This window comes from Corvus hawaiiensis, chromosome 3, assembly GCF_020740725.1.
Source record: "Corvus hawaiiensis isolate bCorHaw1 chromosome 3, bCorHaw1.pri.cur, whole genome shotgun sequence".
Taxonomy (NCBI): Eukaryota; Metazoa; Chordata; class Aves; order Passeriformes; family Corvidae; genus Corvus; species Corvus hawaiiensis.
The window spans coordinates 5,065,814-5,091,651 of NC_063215.1; the positions used below are offsets into that span (position 1 = coordinate 5,065,814).

The 25,838-nt window shown below is 41.9% G+C and overlaps 3 protein-coding genes across 7 annotated transcripts in view; 2 read left to right on the top strand and 1 right to left on the bottom strand.

Moving 5' to 3' along the window:
- On the top strand, positions 1–8,374 carry LOC125322853 (cytochrome P450 2K1-like). The gene is made up of 9 exons (XM_048297133.1): positions 1–444; positions 1,957–2,119; positions 3,241–3,390; positions 3,855–4,015; positions 4,671–4,844; positions 5,434–5,572; positions 6,264–6,448; positions 6,533–6,674; positions 8,067–8,374. The coding sequence occupies exons 1-9, from the start codon at positions 190–192 to the stop codon at positions 8,252–8,254; spliced, it is 1,557 nt and encodes a 518-aa protein (XP_048153090.1). The 5' UTR covers positions 1–189; the 3' UTR covers positions 8,255–8,374.
- CENPQ (centromere protein Q) lies at positions 7,710–14,734 on the bottom strand. Of its 5 annotated transcripts, none has more exons than XM_048297136.1 (10): positions 14,539–14,734; positions 14,125–14,180; positions 13,385–13,540; positions 13,040–13,094; positions 12,793–12,907; positions 12,575–12,643; positions 11,918–12,047; positions 11,585–11,704; positions 11,238–11,315; positions 7,710–10,614 (listed from the first exon to the last, which is right to left on the bottom strand). In XM_048297136.1, exons 1-10 carry the CDS (start codon positions 14,717–14,719, stop codon positions 10,486–10,488), a joined length of 1,089 nt encoding a protein of 362 aa, XP_048153093.1. In that variant the 5' UTR covers positions 14,720–14,734; the 3' UTR covers positions 7,710–10,485. The 5 variants fall into 5 exon arrangements, with proteins under 5 accessions (XP_048153093.1, XP_048153092.1, XP_048153094.1 ...); XM_048297135.1 differs by having other exon boundaries at positions 13,040–13,097; XM_048297137.1 differs by lacking the exon at positions 14,125–14,180 and having other exon boundaries at positions 13,040–13,097; positions 14,539–14,629.
- Positions 14,707–25,838, top strand: part of MMUT (methylmalonyl-CoA mutase) — a 17,279-nt gene continuing 6,147 nt past the window's right edge. Inside the window, 10 exon segments of the mRNA XM_048297131.1 lie at positions 14,707–14,913; positions 14,915–14,940; positions 16,904–17,283; positions 18,197–18,564; positions 19,316–19,473; positions 19,694–19,865; positions 21,260–21,508; positions 21,775–21,886; positions 23,162–23,277; positions 23,805–23,920. Coding sequence (XP_048153088.1) covers positions 14,746–14,913; positions 14,915–14,940; positions 16,904–17,283; positions 18,197–18,564; positions 19,316–19,473; positions 19,694–19,865; positions 21,260–21,508; positions 21,775–21,886; positions 23,162–23,277; positions 23,805–23,920 — 1,865 coding nt within the window. The 5' untranslated portion in view covers positions 14,707–14,745.

Genomic DNA, 25,838 nt, shown 5'->3' on the forward strand with positions numbered 1-25,838 from the left:
TGAGGATTCATTAGGAAGGACAGGGGAAGAGAACAAGTCACCAACTGCAAGTAAAACATACCCTTCACTAGAAAAGAGGTTTATGGACTAACACAAGGGTGTCTCGAGCGAAATTCTTGCAGGAGGACAGAGACCCAGAGTCCACATTTTCTCTTCTCTCTTCTGTGGCAAATACTTGGCTGAATAGAGATGGACTGGAAGAGCAGCAATTCCATTGGTTTTGTGTTCATCCTGGCTCTTCTATCCATTTTTAAAACAGCAGGTTTGTGGAACAGCAGCACTTCCACCGTTTTAGTGCTGATCCTGGCTTTTCTATCCATTTTGAAAACAGCAGGTTTCTGGAACAACCAAGGACAGAATTTTCCTCCAGGACCAAGACCATTACCTATAATTGGAAATATTATTTTGTTTGATTTGAAGAGACCCTACAGGACTTATCTACAGGTACTCATTTTCTTTTCTATTGGTTCTGTCACTGAGCCCCATAGTCCAAGATGTCAGAGAGTTTCTCCTATTGCACCTGATGTATTTTATCCATGGATGAGCCTTTAGCAAGGGACAGGAGATGGTTATTTGAGCAGAAAATGTTGAATGCAGCATGGTTTTTTTGCTGTAATACTTTCTCAATGCATCTAGGTTTCAGCCTTCAACGACTCTCAAATTAATAGCAAGTGCCCACCTTATTTTTGCGGTAATTCTGAGAAAAAGGCAACTGAAAAGGGAACAATTTTGATAGGTGGTCGAAGTCCTGCCTTCCACTGATTGATGCGCCTGGAGCTGTGACTAAAGCATCTTGCCTGCACTGATTTATCTACGTTCTCATCTCTCTTTCCTCTTTTCTTCCCAAAAGCTGAAGATATAACTATATACTCTTACTAGTCACAGCCAATCTTTGCCAAAATAATAAATCTTTCTCTTTACTTCTAGTGCTTTGAGTCAGAAGAATTCTATGAACCTGCTCCTTCCTTAGTGTTTCTTCTGCTTAGACATTAAAATTACACATCCTCCTTGCTGATGATTTTGAAAGGGACATTTGCACCTGTATGGATGCTGCATCACAAATCAAAAGATTGCTTAGATGAAATATCTGGAATATTACCAACACAGCCCAATCACGTTGACAAAAGCAAGTTCCACTTGTTTTCAGGCCAACAGAACCAACATATGTCTGCTCTAATTCAGTGATTCCACTCTAATGCTGGAGGTCGATTCTCTGATTTGAGCATAATTCAGATATGGGTCACTGCTCCTGTTATTTCAGCTGGCTGTACTTGCTTACCACTTGGTGAACATTTGGCATCTTGATGCTAAACATAGTTGCCTTCTGTTTCTCTCTGCAAACGGACTAGAAAATAAGTGCAGTCAGGAAAACCCCTGCCAGTTGTCAGGAGAATCAGGAACACTGAGTTGCACAAAAATAAATCTACCTGTACCAGCTAAAAAGGTACCACATTGTCTCTGAGACAGATTCATGCTGGATGTAATCATGTATAAAAAGTTTGAATTTACCTAATGCTGAATCCTAGCCCGGAAACAAACTGGGTTTCTTTTATACATTAATGATAGCAGAGGTTTGAACAGGTTTAGCCTGTAAACAAAAGGAACACAATAGTATAGAGGTAAGTGTGAAGACATGAGTCAAAAATTGAATTTACAAGGGTTTCTGAGGGAAGACAGAGCTGTCAGTGCAATCTTTTGCTGACTTGGTGTTTCAGCTGATGTCACTTCTGCTCAGTTTAGCACAAGTGGACTCCTCTCCCAGCTGTACCATTTAGTCATCCATCACAATGTGCACATTACCATTGTTTAAATCAAGTGTCTTTTCCTGTAGTCAGGAAAATATCTAATATGTTAGTAACCCAGAGGCAGGACTGGAAAATAAGCAGCACTGGAAAGGGTGATGAATTTCTTTGTAAGCTGTAAAAGTTGTAAATCACTATTCTCTTCTCCTAATAGCTGTCCAAAAAATACGGTCCAGTCTTCAGTGTTCAGATGGGACACAGGAAAATTGTAGTGATTTCTGGGTATGAGACAGTGAAGGAAGCTCTTGTAAACCAGGCAGATGCATTTGCAGAGAGACCTAAAGTCCCAATCTTTGAAGATTTGACCAAGGGAAACGGTAAGTTGGTCTTATTTTTCCTTATCAGCTTGACCTACTCAGTTTTTTTCCTGTAGACAAAGCAGGAGCTGGGACAATACTTTGGATCAGAGATCACAAAAAGCATTGGAAATAGGGAGTCATTTCATTGATTTCAGCACATTTATTCAACTTTGAAACTACTGACAGTGGCAACAAGACAACCATAACTCTAAGAATAACCACAGGAACAGATAATGGATAGTGACACACTTCCAGGATGTACAACAGGGCATCCATGCCAGAGAAGCATTTCTAGGTCTCATGATATGGCTCTGGACTTGCGGTTTTTTGGCTTATCCATAGAACCACCCTTTCTGAAATTATCATTCTACTGTTGTTCATCATTTCAAGTGGTGAATAGTGCTTTTAAATTCAGAATGTGGCAACAGATAGCATGTAACACATAGAGAACTGGGGATTTATTTTTAAAAGGGAAATACTGTCTACTGAGCTGGGTTTCAAAATAAGGATTTCAGACCCAAACCTCATTCTAATTTAGCATGAGAATTTCATATTTATATCTCTAAAGATCCTTGGACAAATTCAGGAATAATTCTGTGAAAAATGTTAACAGCTGTATCTTTTGATCATATTATTGCATAGAAGCTTACTTTTCATTGTAGTTTTTTATTTGAAAAAAAAACCCCATAGCTGAAGTCATCTGTTAAATGGTATAACAATTTCAGTAAAAAAAAGGTGATAGTGGAGGTTTTAAGACTTCATATAAATTTTAAAGACATTTGTGCCTACTTAAGTTCTTCCTGCAGTCATCAGAGATCTCTGTTCAATTCCACTTTCAAGCTATGGTGACCAGCGGTCCAAACTTGAATTTCCAATGCCCACTTTCTTTCAGTGACAAGTGTCTTTTAGGACATATATTCTTCTTAAGATTTGATTAAATAAATCTTAGATAGGTTATCCTTTGCTTGTGTAATAACCCTATTTTTGAGGATTAAAAGTACTTAAGGCACAGTGGTGTTTTTCCTCATCCAGATGCAATTTAACTTGTTTTAATAGTGACTGCTACTAAACAGCTCCATTCTATGCCTACAAAATTATTTAAAATCTTCTGCCACCCTGAAATGTTCTCTTGGTCTCAGGGGTTATTTTTGCTCATGGTGAAAACTGGAAGGTGATGAGAAGATTTACCCTCACAACCTTACGAGACTTTGGGATGGGCAAAAAGGTCATTGAGGATCGAATCGTAGAGGAGTATGGGCACCTGGCAGACACCATCGCCTCACAGGAAGGTGGGTGGATTATTCCTTCTTCAAGCCTGTAGAATCACAGAATGGTTTGGGTTGGAAGAGACCTTAAAGAACTTCTCATTCCAACCCCTTCCCATGGCCAGGGACACCGTCCCTTAGACCAGGATGCTCCAAGCCCTGTCCAACCTGGCCTTGGACATTTCCTGGGATGGGGCAGCCACAGCTTCTCTGGGCAACCTGTGCCAGGGCCTCACTACCTTTAAGGTTTTGTCCAAATACGCAGAGGTTTTTTGAGCCTTCTCAAGTTCCGACCTTTTTACAAAATTTACTTCATTTTGACGAATTTGGCTCCTCTGGCATTTCTGTGTCTTGGTATGGTATTCTAACATTGGAAAATAATAACAGCAGTCAATCATAACAAAAAAAATCAATATTTAATATTAAATTTACATTTACAAATTACACCTCTTGCCACAATGTAATATATTCTCTTGTTCTTTGTCTAGGAAAGCCCTTCGATGCCAGCAAAATAATTAATGCAGCAGTTGCTAATATAATTGTGGCAATGTTGCTTGGAAAACGATTTGACTATAAAGACTGCAGATTTGTGAGACTTCTACATCTGACCAATGAAAGCATGAGGCTTGCTGGGAAACCTTTGGTTACGGTAATGATTCACTTGTTTATGTTGCTGCTCCACTGGATGCCACAGGAAAAGAGCAATACTGGTAGTCAGTTTCTTTTATTAAATAGGAAAATCTGAGACTTCGAGGGATAATAGGTTGACAAAGCACTTTCTTGGACAAAAAAAGCTTGAGAGACAGTCTGGGAATCATGAAGTCAACAATCAAACCCCCAGTCTCTCAAAAACATATTTATGATATAGTTTGAAGAGTGATAATGAGTAAAAAATACCTTCTGATACTTGTACGCAATGCTGTCACACATTGGATTATGTTCCTCTAGGCTTTGAAAAAAAAAAGAAAAAATGTTAGTGGAAGAGCTGACTAAAACAATCATAAAAGTTGCTGGCCAACATTTCCATCTCCCTGGTGGCAACTTGAAGCTGTTTGAACCTGACACCTACACTACTCCTGAAAAATAGTAATTTGGGGTGGGGGTTTTAAATCTATTCAGTGGTCCTTGATGAATTTTCTACCATGAATTCATCCAGTCACTTTTTCATGTTCTATAGAACAAAATATGAATCTTAAGTTTTTGACTTTGTATCTGCAAAATAGACCAAATGTTGCTAATTTGTTTCTGTAGTATTTTCAGAGCTCTGGCTGATAAATTCTCTCTCATAACTTCCACTCTTGTAGATGTACAATATCTTCCCATACCTTGGATTCTTCCTAAGGGCTAACAAGCCTCTCCTCCGAAACAGAGATGAATTCCAGGCTTATGTACGAGTTACTTTTGTAGAACATCTCAAAAACCTGGACAAAAATGACCAAAGAAGTTTAATTGATGCTTTCCTGGTTAAACAGCAGGAGGTAACTGAATCTTTTCTTGTTGATTCCAAATTTTATGGCTCTATGAAGACATTTACAATTACCTTTCAGTTCTTACAGTTACAGCTAAATTTCTTTAGGGAAGCTGTCTTTGAGAAAACACATATAACAAATTGGCAGAGTTGAACAGATACTTCATGCTGTTGAAGTTCCAACCTCTTTTAATCAGCAAACATTTATCCTTATTTATTTTCTTCAGACTATATCAATATATTTACCAAGGCTTTTTATCTTCTCTCTCTGTTGTCCAAGCCCTTCTGGCTCTTTTGAAAACATAATGCATTACAGAACAAAATCACTACCTGGGCTTTATTGGGACTCTTATTTGGGGTCTCTGATATGTCTGGGTGACCTTCCCCATGGGGAAAGCAGCTCTTTTTGCAGCTGGCCGCAGTAAATACAGAGAGATGTCAGCACTCTTCTCCAGGCACAAGCCCACAGCTTTTCCTTGTCTTTCACACTTTTTTAAAATATAGGATTTATTTCTTAGCAAATGTTTATCTACTTAAATTTCATTTTCACATGGAAAGCTTTAAGTTTTCATCCTTTTATATCAAACACTTTTTTTCAGAAATCCACTATCAGTGGGTATTTCCATAATGACAACTTGCTAAGCTTGGTGAGCAATTTGTTTACTGCTGGTCTTGAGACAATTTCCACCACACTAAACTGGGGCTTGCTGCTGATGCTGAAGTACCCTGAAATCCAGAGTAAGTGGTTTTATGGTAGATACTGTTAGGGCATTAGGGACCAAACAGGAACCTGGAGGATCAACATACCTGTTAATAGGCCAAGTTACAAAAACCTGAGATTTCCAGCCAATTACTGTCTCTGTGCCCTGTGGTTCAGACCCAGTGAGGGTCACACTGGTCAGCCAGGAGCACAACACAGAGTTGATACAGGCCAGGCCCTTTGCTCAGGCAAATCTCATTAATTAATAAGAAAAGAGCTGTCCTGTGTTGGTCAATGAAATTGTCCCAGGTTCCCATCAGAAACTGCTGATAAACCAAAGGCCTGTGCAGATGTTAAATGAGTTGTACTGAGGCTTTAGGGACCTGAGAAGATTCAGAGAATTGCCCTTTGCCTGGCATCTCCATTCCAGATGATGGTACAGGGTTGTTCAGAGTCTAATGGGGGTTTTGAGACAACTCTTGGGCAGAATAAGATCTTTAGATAGAAGAGAGGGCAGAAAAAAAGTCTTTATGTTTTTTGTTGGTAAAGAATCAATCAAACACTGTAGTCCTGTTCACCTCCCATTATTTCTGAAAGGAAAAAAAAAAAAAAAGATTTTTGGAGAATTTATGATTTGAACTCCAGATCTATTATACTTTCCATTACTAAAGCACAGTGTGTCTCAGGGGCAAATGAATCCTTTTATCTTAGAGTTGATTCTTTCTTCAGAAAAGGTTCAAGAAGAGATAGAGCAAGTGATAGGGTCCAACCCCCCACGGAACGAGCACCGAGCTCAGATGCCATACACAGATGCTGTCATCCATGAAATTCAGAGGTTTGCCAATATCCTGCCCCTGGATTTGCCTCATGAGACTGCTGCAGATGTCACCCTCAAAGGCTATTTCATTCCCAAGGTGAGATGCCTACAAGATTGTTTCTTTTAATATTTCCTCTTTCTGAATTTGTCCAGGGATTCACTCCTCTGTCCCATTTCGCAGGGAACCTACATCATCCCTTTACTGACTTCTGTCCTGAAAGACCAGTCGCAGTGGGAGAAACCAGACATGTTCTACCCTGAGCACTTCCTTGATGCCAGTGGGAAATTTGTGAAGAAAGATGCTTTCATGCCTTTTTCAGCAGGTGCTTTCTCTTTTACATTTACACAAAACACACAGCAAAAGGTGCTGCTCTGCATTTCCTGCTTCATTTTTCCATGCCCCTTTTAAAAAGTCACAAATAATGTCAGCTGGGTCAAGATTTCATAAAGTGTAACAACAAGGAGGAGTTGTCATATAAACCCTGTGTAAAATCATATAAATTCTGTGTAAAATCAAGAGACAGAAGGGGGTTGCCCTTTGAGGCTTCCCCAGAGTGTGGCCTTACCTGAGTTTACACACCTGCACCATTTGCCAAAGCATGGCAGATTCCAACCCTGCTCCTTCTCTGGCATTTTTCCTGCTCTGCAAGCTCTGTAATTGCTCTTTTTAAGTTCTCATACATCACTCTCTGGCTAACTTCTTTATCATATCCGCAACACTCTCCATTTTTTTTATTGATCCTATTTGTATATTTTCAATTCTGCATGATATTTGAATCAGATTTTTTCTTGTCATACTCAGCATCCAGTACACAGTAATTTTGGGGGGGGTTTGTTTGTTTTAGGGGGTTTTTTTGCAGGGTGTTTTTTTGTTGAAGAATGTATGATACTTCCAGTTCCCAGGCCTTCTTTTCCAGATTTAAGTCTAGATGTCCCAGCTGAAAACGCATCCAAGGAGTGTCAGGTCTGGGCTTTCCCTGGAGGGCTCATTTTGTATAACAGCCATGCAACAGCTCTTCATTTCCCACTTTCTGTCACACAGGGGAGTTTAAACAAAATTTTAGTTCAGGTTTTTGTTAGTTCTGGCCTTGAATCCTCATGCTATGCATAAGGCAGTTTACAAGCTGCTAGATTTGACAAAACTGAGAAGTATTTATATTTACAGCACTTTTGAATATCCATAGAATATCTCCCCCACCTTCCTTCTCAGTCCCACTCCAGCCAGCATTTGTGAGTCTTCAAGGAATTTGCTGACAAATTTTTATATAAAAAATTGCCTATGAGTAGACACATAGACCCAAAGTCTAGACTAAACCAGCTGGTCTAGGATGCAAAAATTGAGCCAAGTAGAGCAAAAATATGAAGAAAAAATTCAGATTTTATTGAATACTGGAGTTAAGGAATTCAGAATACATTTGCATACATTTATCTCCAAATGCAAGCATTTAGACAAAGGAAAAGAAAAAACCATCTCCAGCTGCCTTTGGTATGATGCCTCTAAAGATCAAAATTCCTCTCTTTATGATAACTTGTACCCAACAGACTTTTAAAAAATCTACTGTGTTATTTATTCATACCTAGGATATGGCATTCAAAGGTTCTGGATTCCCATGGACCTTTTTCAGAGTAAGAGCTGATAAAAGGGTATTTTTCTTCCAATACTGAAGAAGCAGCTCTCACTGGTTTTCTTGTGGTCGTTCTGCATTTCCTTCCAGGGCGGAGGATCTGTGCTGGAGAGACTCTTGCCAAAATGGAGCTCTTCCTCTTCTTCACCAGTCTCCTGCAGAGGTTCAACTTCCACCCTCCACCTGGAGTTTCCAACTCAGACCTGGACCTCAGCCCTGCCATTTCATTTAATATCATCCCCAAACCCTATGAAATATGTGCCACAGCACGTTCCTAGAGCTCCAATCAGCATCCACTGTGTTTGAAAAATCTTTAATTTACTTTTCGATTAGATCTGTCTTCTTAATTCTTTCACCAAAATAATCCGTATTTCAATGAAGGTTTTCAGTACTTCAAAGTGTTGTTGTTTTTTTATTTATTGGGGAGGGCAGAAATGGACCAGAAGTGTGAACTAATTGATGGCTCATGGATTAATCTCTTAGATCACCTAATCTTGGCTAAATAACAGACCCTCAGCTTTCTTATTCTTGCTGCCATTTTCACTTGGCAATGAGTGTTTGTTGAAAACATATCCCAAAAAATGCTGTCCAGGTTTTTCCCAAAGGACATTTGGACCACGAAGCTGTGCTTAGGTTGTACTAGGAGATAAATGTGGGATGTTCAGAGCTTCAGGCTGTCAGAACAGAACAGCTGTTTGACCTTGGCCGTCAGATGGGGTTAAAGCTGCTCTGGATATCCTGATATTCCCCAATGGCTCCAGTGCAGCTTCTTCCCTTGGCTCTTCTCCTGACTCCTTCCATTTCCATACGCAAAGAAATCAGAGTTCTGTACTTGCTGTAGATCACTTCTGAGGTAAAACCCTAAGCCAAGTTGACCTGAGTCCAGAGGTTCATTAAGATTTTCCTGGGTATTCTTTAAATGGATAAATTCAGTAAATAAAGCATACACACATACCTACTTAAAGCCAAGGTTTGTGAAATTGAAGTTCCAGGTGCTCCCAGGTCAAATCATACACAGCCACAGCTCCACATACACTGATCAACAGTGAACCTTCTGGAAGAGGCCTCAAACCTCATCAAAACCAACAATCTAATTCTACAACTCTGTCCAAGAGTATCCACCATCAAGACAAGCTAAGGCCACCTCCTAAATGTCTGGATTTATGTTCCCTGGCTCACGTTGCCCTGGTTATGTGTGCATGACAGCCCCAAAGTAACAACCCCCGCAGCCAGCCTACCATAAATCACCCAGTGTTGAGGGAAGAAAATGTAATTAATTATGGTGTGCCTCTGTAACTCTCCAGCCCTGTAGTGCAGAAGCTCATTCTTCAGTTACTGCTGTTTCAACTTCCTTGTGTGGAAGCTGTATCTGACTCCTACCCACTGCCCTTCTCCACACTTTCTTTCCAAAATAAAAGATTTTTAAAAAGAAAAACGTCTCTCTGTGGTTCAAGAAGTTCAAAACCCACACAGTAAATCACCCTTAATGAAAGCAAAGGAGTATATCTTTACTTAACCTTTTCCTGGCATGCAGGAAGATCTTTAACCCATGTTCTGGCTTAAATGATTTTGGAATAATGGTTGTATCAGTAAATGCTCCCTTTTCCAAGTGATCACAAATTTGAGAAATATTTCTAAATATATTCCTTTCCATGTGATTCAGGATAAAGCAAGTACTTAATCTGGTTTTCCTCATCCTGTATGGTTTAGGTAATCCTGCGAGGAGCAGAGAGAGCTGGGACTCAGAGATCCTTACGGGTTCCTTCCAACTTGAGATATTCCATCATTCTAACTACAGAGAGGCTTTCAATCCCTTATAGGAGAACAGAAATAATTAGCTCTTGCCTCATTAAGAGTACCAGCAACTTGTAAACAGAAGAACAACAGTTTATGTGGCAAGTCAGTGTAAAGAGCACTGCTGGCTTCCAGCAGGTAATTTGACCTGAAAAAGTACTTTATGTTGTTTAATGTTGGGTTTTTTTATTAAGTAATGAAGATGTAAAAACAATTTTGTACATTTCATAAAAATTATTTCATTTCCTGCCATTGAGGATTTTTTATTAAAAAATAGTAAGAAAGTTCAACAGGGAATTTACAACTGAGTATTAGATAAGCTTATTTTTACTACCTGTTTCAGGTTTAAAGATTAGAGTCCCAAAGAAAAGCTAGTTTGGTAAAACACACTTCATTGATTTACAGATATAGATATAGAAGGGCAAATACAATGGAATAGTTCCCTTATCTGTAAAAACACTCAACCCAGAATCCATTTCCTTCCCTTCTCCTAAGGGAGGATATATCACCATTAGAAGTCATCCCAAGTCAGAAAACCCCACCAAAAACCTTGACAGATGACTTAAATTACTTGAGTCCCAGAATATATCTACAGATTTACATGCCACTATTAATAGAAAATGGTTTAACAGAAATTCAGCAGTTGCAACAGGAAGGCCATTAGGAAGAAAGCAGTTTCCAAGCTAAGCATGGAGACTCCACATATTTGAACTTCTCAAAGCAAATCTACCTTCTCATAGGTCTTTTCAATGAGGTTTAACAAGTTCTTCAAGTCAGCTGACTGCTGAATAGCATTCATATCCTTCAAAAGGCCCTTCTGGTTCTTTACCTTCAAAATTTCCTCCTAAAGAAGGAAAGAATGATAGATAACAAATGAAAAAACAGCTTTTGTCGAGTGCAATAGGAATTTCACCTTCATGCAGCCCAGCTACAGCTAAATCAAAAAAGATCCGAAGTCGCAGAAGGAGTCTTCCCTCCAGCAGTTATAGATATATTTCAGAAATTACAAGTTCCCACAGGGAACACAGGGCTGCAGGGTTTCTAGGAAAAGACATGTAATGTTTTAAATCATAAGATCACAGAATGGTTTGGGTTGGAAGGGACCTTAAAGCTCATCTTGTTCCAACCCCCTGCCATGGGCAGGGACACCTTCCACAAGGTTCCACTAGACCAGGTTTCTCAGAGCCCCATCCAACCTGGCCTTGAACACCTCCAGGCATAAGGAGGGTTTTTAGGGTTTTGTCCTGGTTTTAAAACATAAGCAGATAGTTCTTAAAAACATAAGCAGATAGTTCTTAACAAAAAAAAAAAAAAACCAACAAAAAAAACCAACCTATTCAAATCAAATTTTCTGAATTTTCAGAACTGCCTCCTCTGGCAGAGGTTAAGGGATAGAAGCACATTCTGTTGCCTTCCTCCTCATAACCTAAGTGTCTCTGAAACTATAAATATATATTACACACTCACCTGCAAAGTAGGTGCCTGAAAACTGCGCTTCGGGAGTTCTGGGAGGTGGAGTGCTCCACTACCATTTTCCTGGAATACCTAGAAAGGGAAAAAGAGAAAGAAAAAGCAATCCAAAAATCCAAATATCAGGCACACAAGTAAGAAAATAAGCTGTCTGTTATTATCCCACTTCTGAAACAAAATTTCTTAATTCTGCAACTAAAGTTGGAAAGATCCTGATCCATTCACAAAGGCAAATGAGGCCTTCCTTAAATGACACTGCCTGAGAAACAGTTTGTTTGAGACAGCTCTGGAAGTCAGCCCATTCCTCTAGGTTATAGGAGTACACAACTATTTATGAGAAATACCTTCCTGGCCTCTTTTTCGTCTTCCTCTAACTGGTTCTTGAGCACCTGGATTTTGTACTGCAGCTGCTGTACACTTTCCTCAATGCGATCCGCTGACCGCTCCGCATCAGTTATTTCTTCCTAAAACAAAACAGACACAAAACCGGAACAAAATTTACTGTAGAGATGGTGAGTCTTTCCCACAGAACCATTGAGTCACTGAAAAACATCCAACAAGAGACACAGCTTTACAGCAATGGTGGAGGACAGTGAACACTGGACACTCCTCCACAACAGCACAGGCACAGCCAGCAGTCTGGTAAGGTAATTTCTTCCCTTCTTTGCTTTTCATACCTGCAACTGTACCAAAGACTCCTCATTTGTCTCAAGCATTTGTTTCTCTGCCATTTGAAGGCTCAGGATGTTCTTCAGGTTGCCCAGCTTCCCTGGAGGGACTTTTAAAGTCTTGAAACTTCTCAGCACCCTTTAATTACAGGAAAAGGAAAGCATGACTTGTTTGGAGCTCTTTGCAAAGCAAAAAGAAAATTCTGGGGAAAAACCAATCACTTTAGTTTTAAGTTCATTGGCTGTTAATGAAGTAAAAGGATGAAGAGAGGAATAAAAACTGTCTTGAATTGTTTTCCAAAATCACATGGAGTAGGTGTTGAAGGAAGGAACCAGGAACAAGAAATCCCAATATTCTCATGTTCGCTATTGCACTGACCTTGTGTGGTTTATATTCCATTGGCCTCTACACTCCCTGACTATAAACTGACATTAATCAATATTTTCCCAGTTCTGACCCTTCTGCTTTTCAAATTACGTTCTAAAAGGAGGATTTTTAACTGCTTCCAAATAATGACCATTTTAGTAAAACCAGGAAATGCTTTTATGAAACACGATATATAGCTTTATGTCAGAGTGAGAGTTTCAGCTTGCCCTCAAAGTACAAAACAACTGGGTAGAAGAAATCTCTTCTCTCCCGCTTTTTTTTAATTTATAATTTCTTACCTTTCTTTCAGTACATTGAGGTGCTTCTGAACATCATCTTTTCTCTCCCTCTGTTGGGACAAAACAGATCTGGAAAGAAAATAAAGGCAGAATTTCCATCACAAAGCCAGCAACCACAGAGAACACATCAAAAGACAAATTGACTTCAATTAATACTATGATTTTTATTTTATTCCTCATGGAAACAAAGAAGAACCACCAGGATATTCGGCACTTACAGTACTACTGAATCCACTACATTTTCCAGGAAAAGCCTGCTGTTCTCTGAGAGAGGCTGCCAAGATCCTATTGTAGCACTGGACAGCTTCACCTTTTTTGAAGAACCATTTTCTCCTGTTACCACAAAGGAAAAAAGGGAAAGGTATGACTTGTCAAACCTGGATAGACAGCTTTGTGACTCAGTTCAGTCAGACTGGAGTCAAAGGTGTAACAGTTCAGATTTAACAGGGAAGAAGAGGACCCTACCTGCAGGGGAATTGTCCTTCAGTTCCTTAACTTCCCTTCTGGCTATCTGAGGGACCTGCTGAAGAGAAAAATTTACAGCAAACGTGGCAATTTTGAGACATCCTCTGCTGTGCATTCATCTTCTTCTATGAACACACTAAGTCAGTGCCTGACAGAAGTCTTTGGCCACAAAAAAGGCTGCTCAAAAGAGCTCTTCACACTGGGCATTTCCTCGAGAGGACTACGCTAGTTAATGAATTATTCTCTAAAAATTCCAATTAAAAAATGGGGAAAAAAAAAACCTCTTTCCCCCTCCCCCCCACTTTGGTTACTTTTCTACTTTGTTTGATCCAAAATAATGAATACCTGTCTTTTTTGACCTTGTTTTCTTCCTTGTTCATTTGCTCCCTTTTGTTTGCTGAAAGGCCCTTGTTGATTTTGTGATTTAAAAGGACTTTTTGATGATCTCCCACCAGTTGATTTCCCCATTTTATTGGAAGATGTGTGGCGGGGTTTCATTATCTGTAAACCAACAGGAACAGGAGGAAACAAAGACAAAATTAAAATCCAGCAATTAGAACCCATACAGTACAAACCATACTTTAAAAAGCAAAATGATGGAAATTGGACTCAACCCAATAAGCCCCAAATGAGCCTAAATGAGATGAAATGTTTGCATATTTTCTAACCTAGAGCCTATATCCTGTAAATTTACCTAAATGTAGGACCACTAAAAAAACATCCCCATTTGGAAGGTATCTCTGCCCATGGCAGAGGGTTGGAAATAAAAGATCTTTAACATGTCTTCCAACCCAAACCATTCTATGATTCTATGATTTATCTTCCTAATGTTCAGAGCAGTCATCCAATTACCAGAACTTTTTACCTTAGCACCTAAGCACAGTGGTCCCTGCTACAGTTTGAACCTATAGCTTCTTTTCTTACTTACTATAGAGACAGAGGAAAAAGCAGTCACACAGAAGGGAGTAGCTAGAAATCCTGCCACCCTTCTCGTCTCTAAAGCACCACGACTCAAACTTATTCAGCTTTTCCCTCACCCCTTCAGGCCACTTTTTCCCCCTCACTCAGGTCCTGTTACTTCTCACCAGGAGACTGCCGAAATTGACACCAGACAAATAAGCCCCGGGCGGGTAAGTGAGGCTTATAACAGGTAAATAAACCATATACCAGGTAAATATACGCCAAATAAGCTCCACACAAGCTAAATAAGTCCTAAACCATGCCTCTCCCCTCCTCCGTAACTACCGATATTGTGGGATAGCTTTCGCAGCCCACTGCAAATAAGGCATGCACTACAACTCCCGGCATGCATCGCTCCTCGCCACCACCTAGGACACTTACCCTTCCATCGCAGTGCACGTTGGGAGTTGTAGTCCTTCCCACCCATACTCCCTCACATCCCTAAATGCCCGCTCCCCCGGTGCTGCCGGATAGCATCGCGGATAACACCTCCACAAAACCCTTCCTCTCCTCCCAGATCATCCCGCCCCAAGCCTCACCTCCCCGGCGCTGCCTCCCCCTCCTCAGCGCTGCCGCCGCTCCCGCCTCAGCCCGCTGGGACGTTACAAAACAAACCCGCGCTCCCCGCGGCGCACGCGCAACGCCGCTCCCGCCCACCGCGCGTGCGCGGGGCTGCGCGCTGACGGAGGGTCCGGTGGCAGGTAACGGGGCGGATCCCATCCCTGTCCTGTTCCGGATCCCTTCCCATGTCCCTGTCCATGTCCGGAGCCCCAAGCCCTGCCCCTGTCCTTGTCCTAATCCCCTATCGCAGCTCTCGTCCCGGCCCCCCGTCCCTATTGGCCGCCGGAGGGGCGTGTTGTGGGCGGGCGGCGGCGGCGGGCGCTGCACCGGGACGGAGAGGGGAGCGTTCCTGTGCGGCTGTGGCTGCTGAGGAGGGAGAGGTGCGGATAGGGGCTGACAGCGCGGCTCTGGGGTTCCCTCGTGGTGCGGGGCTGGGAGATGGGCAGAGAAGAATTGTCTGAAACTGAGCAAGGGTAAATGCAGCGTCCAGCACCGGGGGAGGAATAATCCCACGGTGCGTTAGGAAGAGCATTGCCAGCAGGAACGTGATCCTGCCCCTCAACCCTGCTTGAGGCCCATCTGGAGTGCCGTGTGCAGTTCTGGGCTCCTCAGGACAAGAGAGACGTGGGGTTCCTGGAGCGTGTCCAGGACAGGGTGACAAAGATGATGGAGGGACTGGAGCATCTCCCTGACAAGGAAAGGCTGAGGGAGCTGGGGCTGTTCAGCCTCGAGAGGAGACACAGCTGAGAGGGGCCCTCATCCCTGTCTGTTCCTGTCTGCAGGGAGGGCTCAGGGCAGGGCCCAGGCTCTGCTCCATGGGGCCCAGCAATGGCACCAGAGGAACAGGCAGGGACTGATGCCCAGCAAGTTCCACCTGGACATGAGGCAGAACTTCTGTCCTGGGCAGTGACTGAGCCCTGAACAGATTGCCCAGAGAGGCTGTGGAGTCTCCCTCACTGGAGATATTCCAGAACTGTCTGGACACAGTCCCGTTCCCTGTGCTCTGGGATGGCCCTGCTTGAGCAGGGAGGTGGGAGTAGATGATCCACTGTGGTCCCTTCCAACCTGACCCATCCTGTGACCTGATGCATGGTATGGGCACAGGTTACCTTCCATCCTGGCTGCAGCATCACATCCCCGCAGGGAATGAGCGCTCTTCAGGTGCTCCTCTGCGCTCATCAGGTTATAGGCATCCCACACTTAGCATATATATTATTAAAGCATGTGTTTGGAGGGTGTTGCTGCAGTGATACAGGTGCTTTCCAGTTTTATGAAGGATTTCTCATAAAGGTACAGGGAAGTGCATGTTTCTTGGGAGTTGTGAAAGGGATAAGGCAGTGAGGGGATGACTGACCCTTGGAGACAAGCTGTAAAGGTTTTGTTTTTGTAAGGAAGTTCAAGGAGAGCAGAAGCAAAGAAGCTTACAGCTTTTAGGAATTACTGAACTCACAGACTGGTTTGGGTTGGAAAGGACCTTAAAGATCATCTCATTCCAACCCCTGCCATGGGCAGGGACACCTTCCACTATCCCAGGTTGCTCCAAGCCGTGTCCAACCTGGCCTTGGACACCTCCAAGGATGAGGCATCCACAGCTTCTCTGGGCAACCTGTGCCAGGGCCTCACCAACCTCACAGGGAAAGTTCAGGTTACCCCCATATCAGTTATGCATGGTGGAACAAGCTCTGCAGCTTGTATTGTCCCTGTGTTCTCACATACCACTTTTTTTTTCCTCCTTTCTTTTTCAGCCCATCTCTAGTTTCCATCCAGCCCAAGCCACCTTTTCCTAAGTGTATGATATATCAGCAATTCTCTGACAGTGCCCTTCCTGCAGAGTGCCTCCTTGATGGTGGATACTGGGAAGTAACTCTTCCCTGTGAGGGTGGTGAGGCACTGGCACAGGTTGCCCAGAGAAGCTGAAGCTGCCCCATCCCTGGAAAAGCATCCCTCTTTGACATTAAGGAATTCCTAGATGAGAGAGATGTGAAGGTGAGAGGGTAGCTGGGCATGCCATCTTCATGCCTCACACTGGCTTTTCAGTGACTGATTAATGACGGTGATGCTGAGGGACTGAAATAAGTTACACATCTCAGATGTGGACGTAGATAAGTTGTGGGTATGTTTTCCTTGGCTAGAGGAAAATGTAGGATTTTTCCTGAACTCTGTCTTATATGTTGTCTGGTTGAAAGGCACGAGGAACAGCTGTCTGTCAAACCAGTGCATGACTAAACCCACTTTGTTTTTCTCCTGAGGGATTGCTCTGGCTTTAGCTTGGCCTCTCCATCCTCACTTCTCCTATGTCAGATGCATATGATAATGCAAAATATGTGTTTTTATTTTGTCTAGCTTGCCCCATACTGCGAGGAGAGCCATGCTGAGGGCCAGCGATGCTGTCCTGCGGCTGCGGCCGTGCCGCTGCGCGCTCCTGGCCTGGTGCTCCCTGCATAGGCAGCCGCTGCACCCTGAGTGGGCTGCTCTGGCTCAGAAGCAGCTGAAAGGCAAGAACCCAAAGGATTTAATTTGGCACACCCCAGAGGGGATCGACATCAAGCCTTTATACTCCAAAAGGGACACGGAGGACTTTCCTGAGGAGCTGCCAGGGGTGAAGCCTTTCACTCGAGGGCCCTACCCCACCATGTACACGTACAGGCCGTGGACCATCCGCCAGTATGCTGGGTTCAGTACAGTGGAGGAGAGCAACAAGTTCTACAAGGACAACATCAAAGGTAGGGCAGCTGGTCTGGGAAACAACACTGCTGTGTGAAGCAATGGGGAGCATGAATTCAGTCAGTTACATGACAAGTGGGATTATTCTGCCTTGTGAGTTTGGGTTTCTGATAAGATCTTCCCAGTGGCACCGTGTTTCTTTATTACTGGGAAATCAGACCATTTCTGGAAGTGCCTTTGCTTCATTTTGCTATGGAAAATGAATGTATTAAATGCTGGTTTTAGTTATTGCACCTTAACACATAGACATAATTTGGCTCCATCCCAGGGTTCAAGCAGCTGAGATCATGGAGCTGAAGCAGAAGTGGTAACTTGAGTTAGCTGGTAGCACAGCTCAGTCACTGGTCAGAGGGTGAATGCCTTGGAACAGCAGAGTTTTGGGTTCTGCTTTCAGGTTGCAGCAACAAGAGCTCTGGCTGTTCTGTTCCCTGCTTTATATGAATAATTTTCTCTTACTGCGGATTTACAAATAACAATGTGTGTCAGTAGAGCCCGGGAACAGTCTGTGTGTGTTTAGTTTGTGATAAAGAGGAGATAACGTGGCAGTTTATGACACTTCTGCTCCCAGCTAAGCTAAGCTGAGTTTCTGTGTATAAGCTCTTATACTTCCTGTCTACACACATTTATAACTTAGGTGACCTGCTATTCAGCAATTTTTTAAGCGCAGTAAGGAGTACTTTTTTTTCTTAATTAAAAGTTTTTTCATGTAAAATTTAAGACTACTAGAGCTTGGACAGGTTTGGGGAGGGAACAAGTGTTTAATATCATATGTTAGTTTGCCATCCATGACTGATGTAATCATGTAAAATAGAGTTAATAAATTTAGATCCCATCCTAATGCAAGTCTGTTCAACACTTCTAATTATCTCTCTTTGTTGTTTTTTGGGGGTTTTTTCTTTCTTTTTCATGTAGCTGGCCAGCAGGGATTATCTGTTGCTTTTGATTTAGCCACCCACCGTGGTTATGATTCAGACAATCCCCGAGTTCGCGGAGATGTTGGAATGGCTGGAGTTGCCATCGACACAGTGGAAGACACCAAAATCCTTTTTGATGGAATTCCTTTGGAGAAGATGTCCGTTTCCATGACAATGAACGGGGCAGTCATTCCTGTGCTGGCTACATTCATTGTGACTGGGGAAGAGCAGGGAGTGCCTCAGGCCAAGCTGACAGGGACAATCCAAAATGACATCCTGAAGGAGTTCATGGTCAGAAATACCTACATTTTCCCCCCCGAACCATCCATGCGGATCATTGCTGACATCTTCCAGTACACCTCAAAGGTATTCATGGTTTAAATATATTACTTCTATTATTAGGTTAACTGCTTATGAGCCACTTTGGAGAGCAAGGGAAAGATGGGAAGAGCTGTCATAGTGAACATTAATGTGGTTGTGGAAACGGCCAGCAGGAGAAGTTAAGATCCAACATCACTTACAATATAAATTTGAAGTTCAAGTCAGACCAGATCTGTAAACACCACTTTGTAGAGATAGGTTCTATTTGCAGTCAACAAGGAATTAAAAAAAATGGGCTGGAGCACCCTGCCCTGGAGACAGGCTGAGAGAGCTGGGGGTGTTCAGCCTGGAGGAGAGAAGGCTCCAGGGTGACTTCATGGCAGCTTTTCAGTACCTAAGGAGGGTTTATAAAATAGATTGAGAGCAACTTTTTACACCAGCAGATAGTGACAGGACAAGGGGGAACATTTTTAAACTGAAAGAGGAGAGATTCAGATTAGATGTTAAGAAGAAATTCTTCCCTGTGAGGGTGGTGTGCCAGGGGCACAGGCTGCCCAGAGAAGCTGTGGCTGCCCCATCCCTGGAAGTGTCCAAGGCCAGGTTGGATGGGTCTCTGAGCAACCTGGGATAGTGGAAGATGTCCCTGCCCGTGGCAGGGGGCTGGCACTAGATGACCTTTAATTCCCTTCCAACCCAAACCATTCTGTGATTCTGTGTGAATGTTGATAGAACAAGTATTCGATCCCCCCCTCTGCTGTTATACCCTGTTTTATCTTTCTTTTTTTTGTTGTTCTAGTATATGCCAAAATTTAATTCCATTTCCATCAGTGGGTACCACATGCAAGAGGCAGGAGCTGACACCATCCTGGAATTAGCTTATACCATAGCAGATGGCTTGGAGTACTGCAGAACTGGGCTTAAAGCTGGCCTCACTATTGATGAATTTGCACCAAGGTGAGCTCAAGGAATTTGCAAGGATAAAACTCACTTTTGGTAAAATATTTATAGAGTTTACTATCAAATTCAGTATTTTTGCACATACAAGCAATAGGAACATTCCCATTATCTGTGAAAGTACATTAATTAGAGACCTTGCTGTAGGGCTTCTCCATTACTGATCCAGAGTTATTAGAGTGATTCAATGTTATATGCTGTTTATGTGATATTATTACAGGCTCTCCTTCTTCTGGGGAATTGGCATGAACTTCTATATGGAAATAGCAAAGCTGAGAGCTGGGAGGCGGCTGTGGGCTCACTTGATTGAGAAAATGTTTAAGCCCAAGGATCCCAAGTCTCTTCTGCTGAGAGCTCATTGTCAAACTTCGGGCTGGTCACTCACTGAGCAGGTTAGAAATTGGACTCTCATCAACTTCCTCACTTAAAGGTGTTCTTGTGGTGTGCATCTTAAAGGGGGCTGGTGGTATTACTCACAAAGGTGCAGCAGCTGGCCTGTCAGTCTGAAATGCACACAACCGGCACTGGAAACACCTTTATGTCAATTCAGGACTCAGAGGATGAAGCTCTCTCTTGGATTTGTCCTGTGAGTTACCCTTTCAAAATGCAGCTGAGTGAGGAAGCAGAGGCATTTGAGGCATTGTTTTCTCAGGATCACTGGCTTGAGAATTCACTTGAGCAGCCAAGGGAGTCATTCAGTGCTGAAGAGGGAAGTAATGCTTACAGCTCATCTGCTCCTTTGAAACTGGGTTCATTCTCTGCTCTTCCTGCTCAGTTACATTACAGCAAGGAAATAAATCTTTGGAGTGCATACAGTCTCCCAGGTGAGGTCAGAGCTGGGTTCCAGAGCTCTGATCCCAAGGCCTGCTCCTCAACCAAAGCCATGCAATAGGAGTTACTTTTAGGTTGTGATTGCAACCATTGTTGACTTCTGTGCCTTGGATTTTTTTGTTAGTTTGTTTTTTTTTTTCCTGAAGTAAATGTATTGTTTACTTACATTACAACAACACAGTAAAACGAAAACAATGGAATTTTCTGAACAGTGGCCTCTGTGGGTCCTCCAATTAAAAGTACAGTGTGAGTACAAAAATGTTATTATTACCAAAACTATATTCAACTGTCTTCCAGTGTCCAGTGTAAATATATTTCTGGCTAGATTGTACTCTTTCTTTTTTTCTAAACATTGTGGTTTATCTTAATATAGCTTCTCAGTGTGCAGTATTTTCTCCTTATACGTTTCAGAGGGCAAATACACTTAACATGCCTTTAGATAGGTATCTACTAATAAATTATGTTTTACATTCTTACCTATCCAAATCAGTTTTCTATAATTATCTTATGCGATGCTGTCATTAAAGAAAATATTAAAACACATTTAGTTCCAAAACACATCTTGACTAGTAATTTGTCTGACACATGTGGTGTTCACTGCTCCAAGAATTCAGTATTTGGAGGATGGAAGACATCAGGCCTACTGTTCCATCCTCTCTGATCTGGATTCACTAAGTTCTTTGAAACACCACTAAATATAAATTGGGCTTTGATTTGTTATTGTGACCAGTTTACTCACACAGTGATCATTTTGGCTTTCTTTATGGATTAATCTTTTTTAAGATCTCAACAAATGATAAATCAGTTTGATTTGATGCCTGGGTTTTTTTCAGCTTTTGTTCTGATTACAGTGCTTCAGTGGGGAATTTTGCATTTGTTTCTTTGCAATAATGACTAACCTGCCTCAGCCCCATGGCAAAACCACTGAGCTTCAGAGCTCCACTTTTCTTTCCAGGATCCCTTCAACAATGTCATCCGCACCACCATCGAAGCCATGGCTGCAGTGTTTGGAGGGACACAGTCTTTGCACACAAATTCCTTTGATGAAGCCCTGGGGCTGCCTACAGTGAAGAGTGCTCGCATTGCCCGGAACACACAGATCATAATCCAGGAGGAATCAGGGATTCCCAAAGTGGCAGATCCCTGGGGGGGATCTTACCTCATGGAGTGCCTCACCAACGATGTCTATGAAGCTGCTTTAAAGGTCAGATTGCAAAACCTTCTCTGGGAAAATTTTAGGGAGAGGAGTTTTGAGAAATGTCCTGTTTGATAAATCGGTAACTTCTAATCAAGGAATTATTTTACACTTCTGGTTCAGTGATGTCTTTGTAAATAAACTTTACAAATCTCAGTTTAGAGCACAAAACTGTATAAAAAAGGTTTAATAAAAATTTGGGTGGTAGCACAGGTACAAAGCTCGATTTTTAAACCTTGCTACTACTCACTTTCTCAATCCTCTTCATGTCTCAGCTTATTGAGGAGATAGAAGAAATGGGTGGAATGGCCAAAGCTGTTGCTGAGGGGATCCCCAAACTTCGTATTGAAGAATGTGCAGCCCGGAGACAAGCCAGGATTGACTCTGGTAGGAGCAGGGCGGTTAAAGAAGGGAAAATTGCCAATAGAATACTTCAGTATAAAGGTTTTTTACACACATGCTCATTGTGGTTTTTTATTTCTTAGTTTAGGCGTATCAGATTGTGAGTGATAAAACAAATGGTGATGGTTTTATGTCAGTGAAAGCTTCTGGAAAGAGACAGCATGTACAAGATACAGCACCAGTGTGAAAAGTCGTGCTTGACAAGTTCAAGACTAGATTAGACAAAGCAGTAGAAAGAGCATTTTAAAGGAGTGTTTGGAGCCTTCAAGAGTGAATAGCTTGATTCCTCATAGGAGCTTTAAGCTGTGATTCCTGACTTTAAAAGCAGGAATGCCACCAGATGGCGACACTCACCGTAGCTGGCCAAATTCCTGGGTTTTCTGGCGAACTGCCCGTTTTTCCTGAATGGCCAGATCACATCAGAGGATGATCCAGTTCCTTGTTTGCTATATATATATATACATACTCATATTTGTATTTGTGGAGATATTTATACATGTGTGCTTGAAACTCTATCCCACTTTTTGTAATCTGCATTCCAGTAGTAATCCAGGAACAGAAACTAGGGATAACTCAGACGTGAAAGAAGTTATATGGACTTCTTTGTACGGAGAATAAATTTGAAGCAGGTCTTAATTAAGACCAGTAAAGAATAATCAGTGAAGTTCTGTGTTTTCTCTTCCAAGGTAAATTATTTCATGTTGCTTCAAAGAGTATATTAATGTTATCAGGCACTGCAAATAAAAAAAAGTTGATAAGTCTGTACTGACTGAAACATAAAATATAATTTACCAACATGATAAATGAATTTTTATGCGCATGGAGTAGTTTTAGATAGGAACTTCACTTTCTTATTTATCTACTAAATCAGAAAAGTAAATGCAGGAGACCAGCACTTTTGCTTGGTTCTCTCAGATTCACTTATGTAAGCTTAAAAAGAGAAAAATAGCCAATGTATTTTAGGGACTCATTACTAAATCAGTTTTCAAGATAAATACTGTTATATTTTATTGGTTTTTTTCTGGTTCAGTATTCACTGAATTGAATGTTCATGCATCTAATCATCTCTCATCATAAAATCTGGAAAATACAGAGTTAAATCCTTTCTACAAGAGCAAATTTTACGTATTTGAAATGTATATGGTTATAAAGCAAAGCAATGCCTTATAATGCTCAAAATCTTCTTGTCCTGTTAACATTGTGTCTTTTCACAGTAGTTGCAAATGTGTTCTCAGTTTCTGGTGTTTCCACTGGAAATAGGGTCTGAAGTAATCGTTGGAGTGAACAAGCACCAGCTAGAGAAAGAGGAGACAGTAGAAGTTCTGGCCATTGATAACTCTGCAGTCCGTGCCAAGCAGATCGAGAAGATCAACAAGGTGGGAACAGCCTTCTTGAAAATGAAACTTCTTGTAATTGCAGACAGAGATTGAGTGAAGGCAGCTTGCCAGAAGTTTGACCTTCCAATTTCTGAGAGTCCACTCTGGTCGTTAGTGGAGAAACTAGAATATATATGTCCAACCTTTAATAATTGAGAGCTTTACATGTTCTAAAAATAAGATAGAAACCAGCTATGCAATATTTTGCTCTAAAAGCTTGTAATATTGCTTAATCACTTACTAATGGGTGCTTCTTGTCAAGTGCCTACTGAGGGTTACAGAACCAGAAAACAACATCCACTTTCATAATCAATAAAAATGTAGATAAAACTGGTTTAGAGTTATGTTATGGACTTGTACACATTTCAAGGTCCGAGATCCTTCTGACTTCCAATCCTATTGAAATATGAAGTAGACACTGACAATTCCACACATCCAGAATTAATATTTGAAATTAGACAGTCTTCCACACTTCCCATTTCACTTTGTGGTTTGTTTGACCTGAATGTCTCTCTCCTGCACTTTAGGTGAAGGCCAGCAGAGACCAAGCAGCAGCCCAGCAGTGTCTGGCTGCTCTCACACAGTGTGCTGCCACTGGGGACGGCAACTTACTTGCTCTGGCAGTGGAAGCAGCACGTGCCAGGTACTGGGGGTCGGGTTGAACAGTCAATTCTTGCTTAAAAATCCATGGTTCATTTTCACCTTTTAATTTTTCTGGAGTGTGGTGTCAGCGAGGTTGGAGTTCTGGGGTTTTTCTTTAGAAGTGGAAATAAATAATGGCTGCAATGTCACATTGTAAGATATACTGTTATTACATTTTACAGCATCTTAAGCTGTAAATACAAATACAGACTGATAAAAATATAATGTTTTGATTTCTCACAAGGAACACTACAGATATAAAGAATCTCTTATGAAATGAGGCTGTTCATACATTCTGGTGTTCACAATTCATATTCTTACCAGTTCAAGGATGTAACCGGGTTTCTCTATCACTCGGCTGTTTCATGGGTCAAGGAGCTTAAGGAGCATCTGAGATGTGAAAATGGATATTCACAGTCTTATCATGCTCTGTTGCTTCATCTTTCCTTGCACCACAGATTGGTGTGAAAACATTTTTTGGCTGAAGGAGAAATCAGTTTGCTTAGTCAGACAGAGCTGTAAGAAATGTTCTTGAGCAGTGTGAGGCATCCTTAGAGTCCAGTGGAACAGTTACTTTTTTCAGCCAAGATGCTTTTGAAGCTATTTTCTTTCCTGTTTCAAGGTCAGCATCAGTCTCTAGAATGGATCCTGTCTGTCTGTTCCTTAATTAACTAAATGCCCCAAATACGAGCAAACCAAATTCAGTCCTTATTGGGGTGCTGCCCTGTTTTTACTGCCACATCTCAAATTCCTTCATTCCCATTCCTAGAATGCTTAATAACTGTATTTTAAATACATTTAACTACAGCCTGTCAGGAATCTCCAGTAGTATGTCTACATTTGTCTTTGAACTGGGAAGGTCCCAGGAGGGCAGTTGGATTTACAAGGGATTCATATCTTCTGTACCAAAACTGACCAGTTAACTCCTAGTTTCTCTCCTTGGTGACCTTGTTTTTATTAATTGTAAAAGCATTAATGGACTGCAGCAGATCCACTTTGTAAGTTGCAAACACAAAGTTAATTCTGCCCCAAAACTATGTATGGAGTGTGACCACAGAAAGAAACTGTCCTGGCATCTGATACAGAGTGTTTGAAGGAGGATTGTGAGCTCTGGGAACATGTTCAGGGAGCCTTCCTGTTGGAGGCAACATTGGGGGAGATTTCAAAATTAACACATTCGCCCTTCACAAGCAATAGACAAGAGGGCCAGTATCACCAGCATGAGAGGGACAGATGCCTCTTTCCTGCTAAATGGGAAATGATGGATTTTGAGCATGATGTAATATAATTTCACTTGGAATAAAATGAGTAGCACAGAGTTGTCAGTGCTGAACTATGGAAAAGATTCCATGGACTAGTACAGAGATTTCAGTGCTGACAAGCACGAGTAGAAAAGTTAATGTTGTTACTCTAACCCAAGAAATAAGGCAGGTCTAAAGTTATGGGGAATGAGAGCAGTATCTCCCTTCTGTGCCTCATTTCTCATTAGAAGCCCTGTTACAGGAAAATGGGACAGGTTATGCCAAGTTCCTTCTCTCTTCCCTCACCTGCTGTGCTGTTTTTGTGTCCCTCTCCAGACTTGCAGTTCAGCCATGGAATGGGAAGGCAGAAGTGCAGTGTAGCTTCTCGTACTGCTGCTTTGTCTGCCCAGTCTGGGTCCTTGCAGTACTTCCTCACCTGATTTCACACTCTGCTTACAGGGAAAATGCAGAGCATCAGCAGCAGCTGAGGCTGAGCAGACACAGCTCTAGCAGGCACATTATGGTCACTGACTTTCTCCAAAGTGGTGTTTAGGCTCTGCAGCTGGTTGTGAACCACTGGGAGAGAGTCATACACAAATACAGATTGATAAAACCAATTCTGTTAAGAGAAGAGGCTGTATTCCTGGCTCCAGCGACAGCTGTTCCATTGTGGATGCA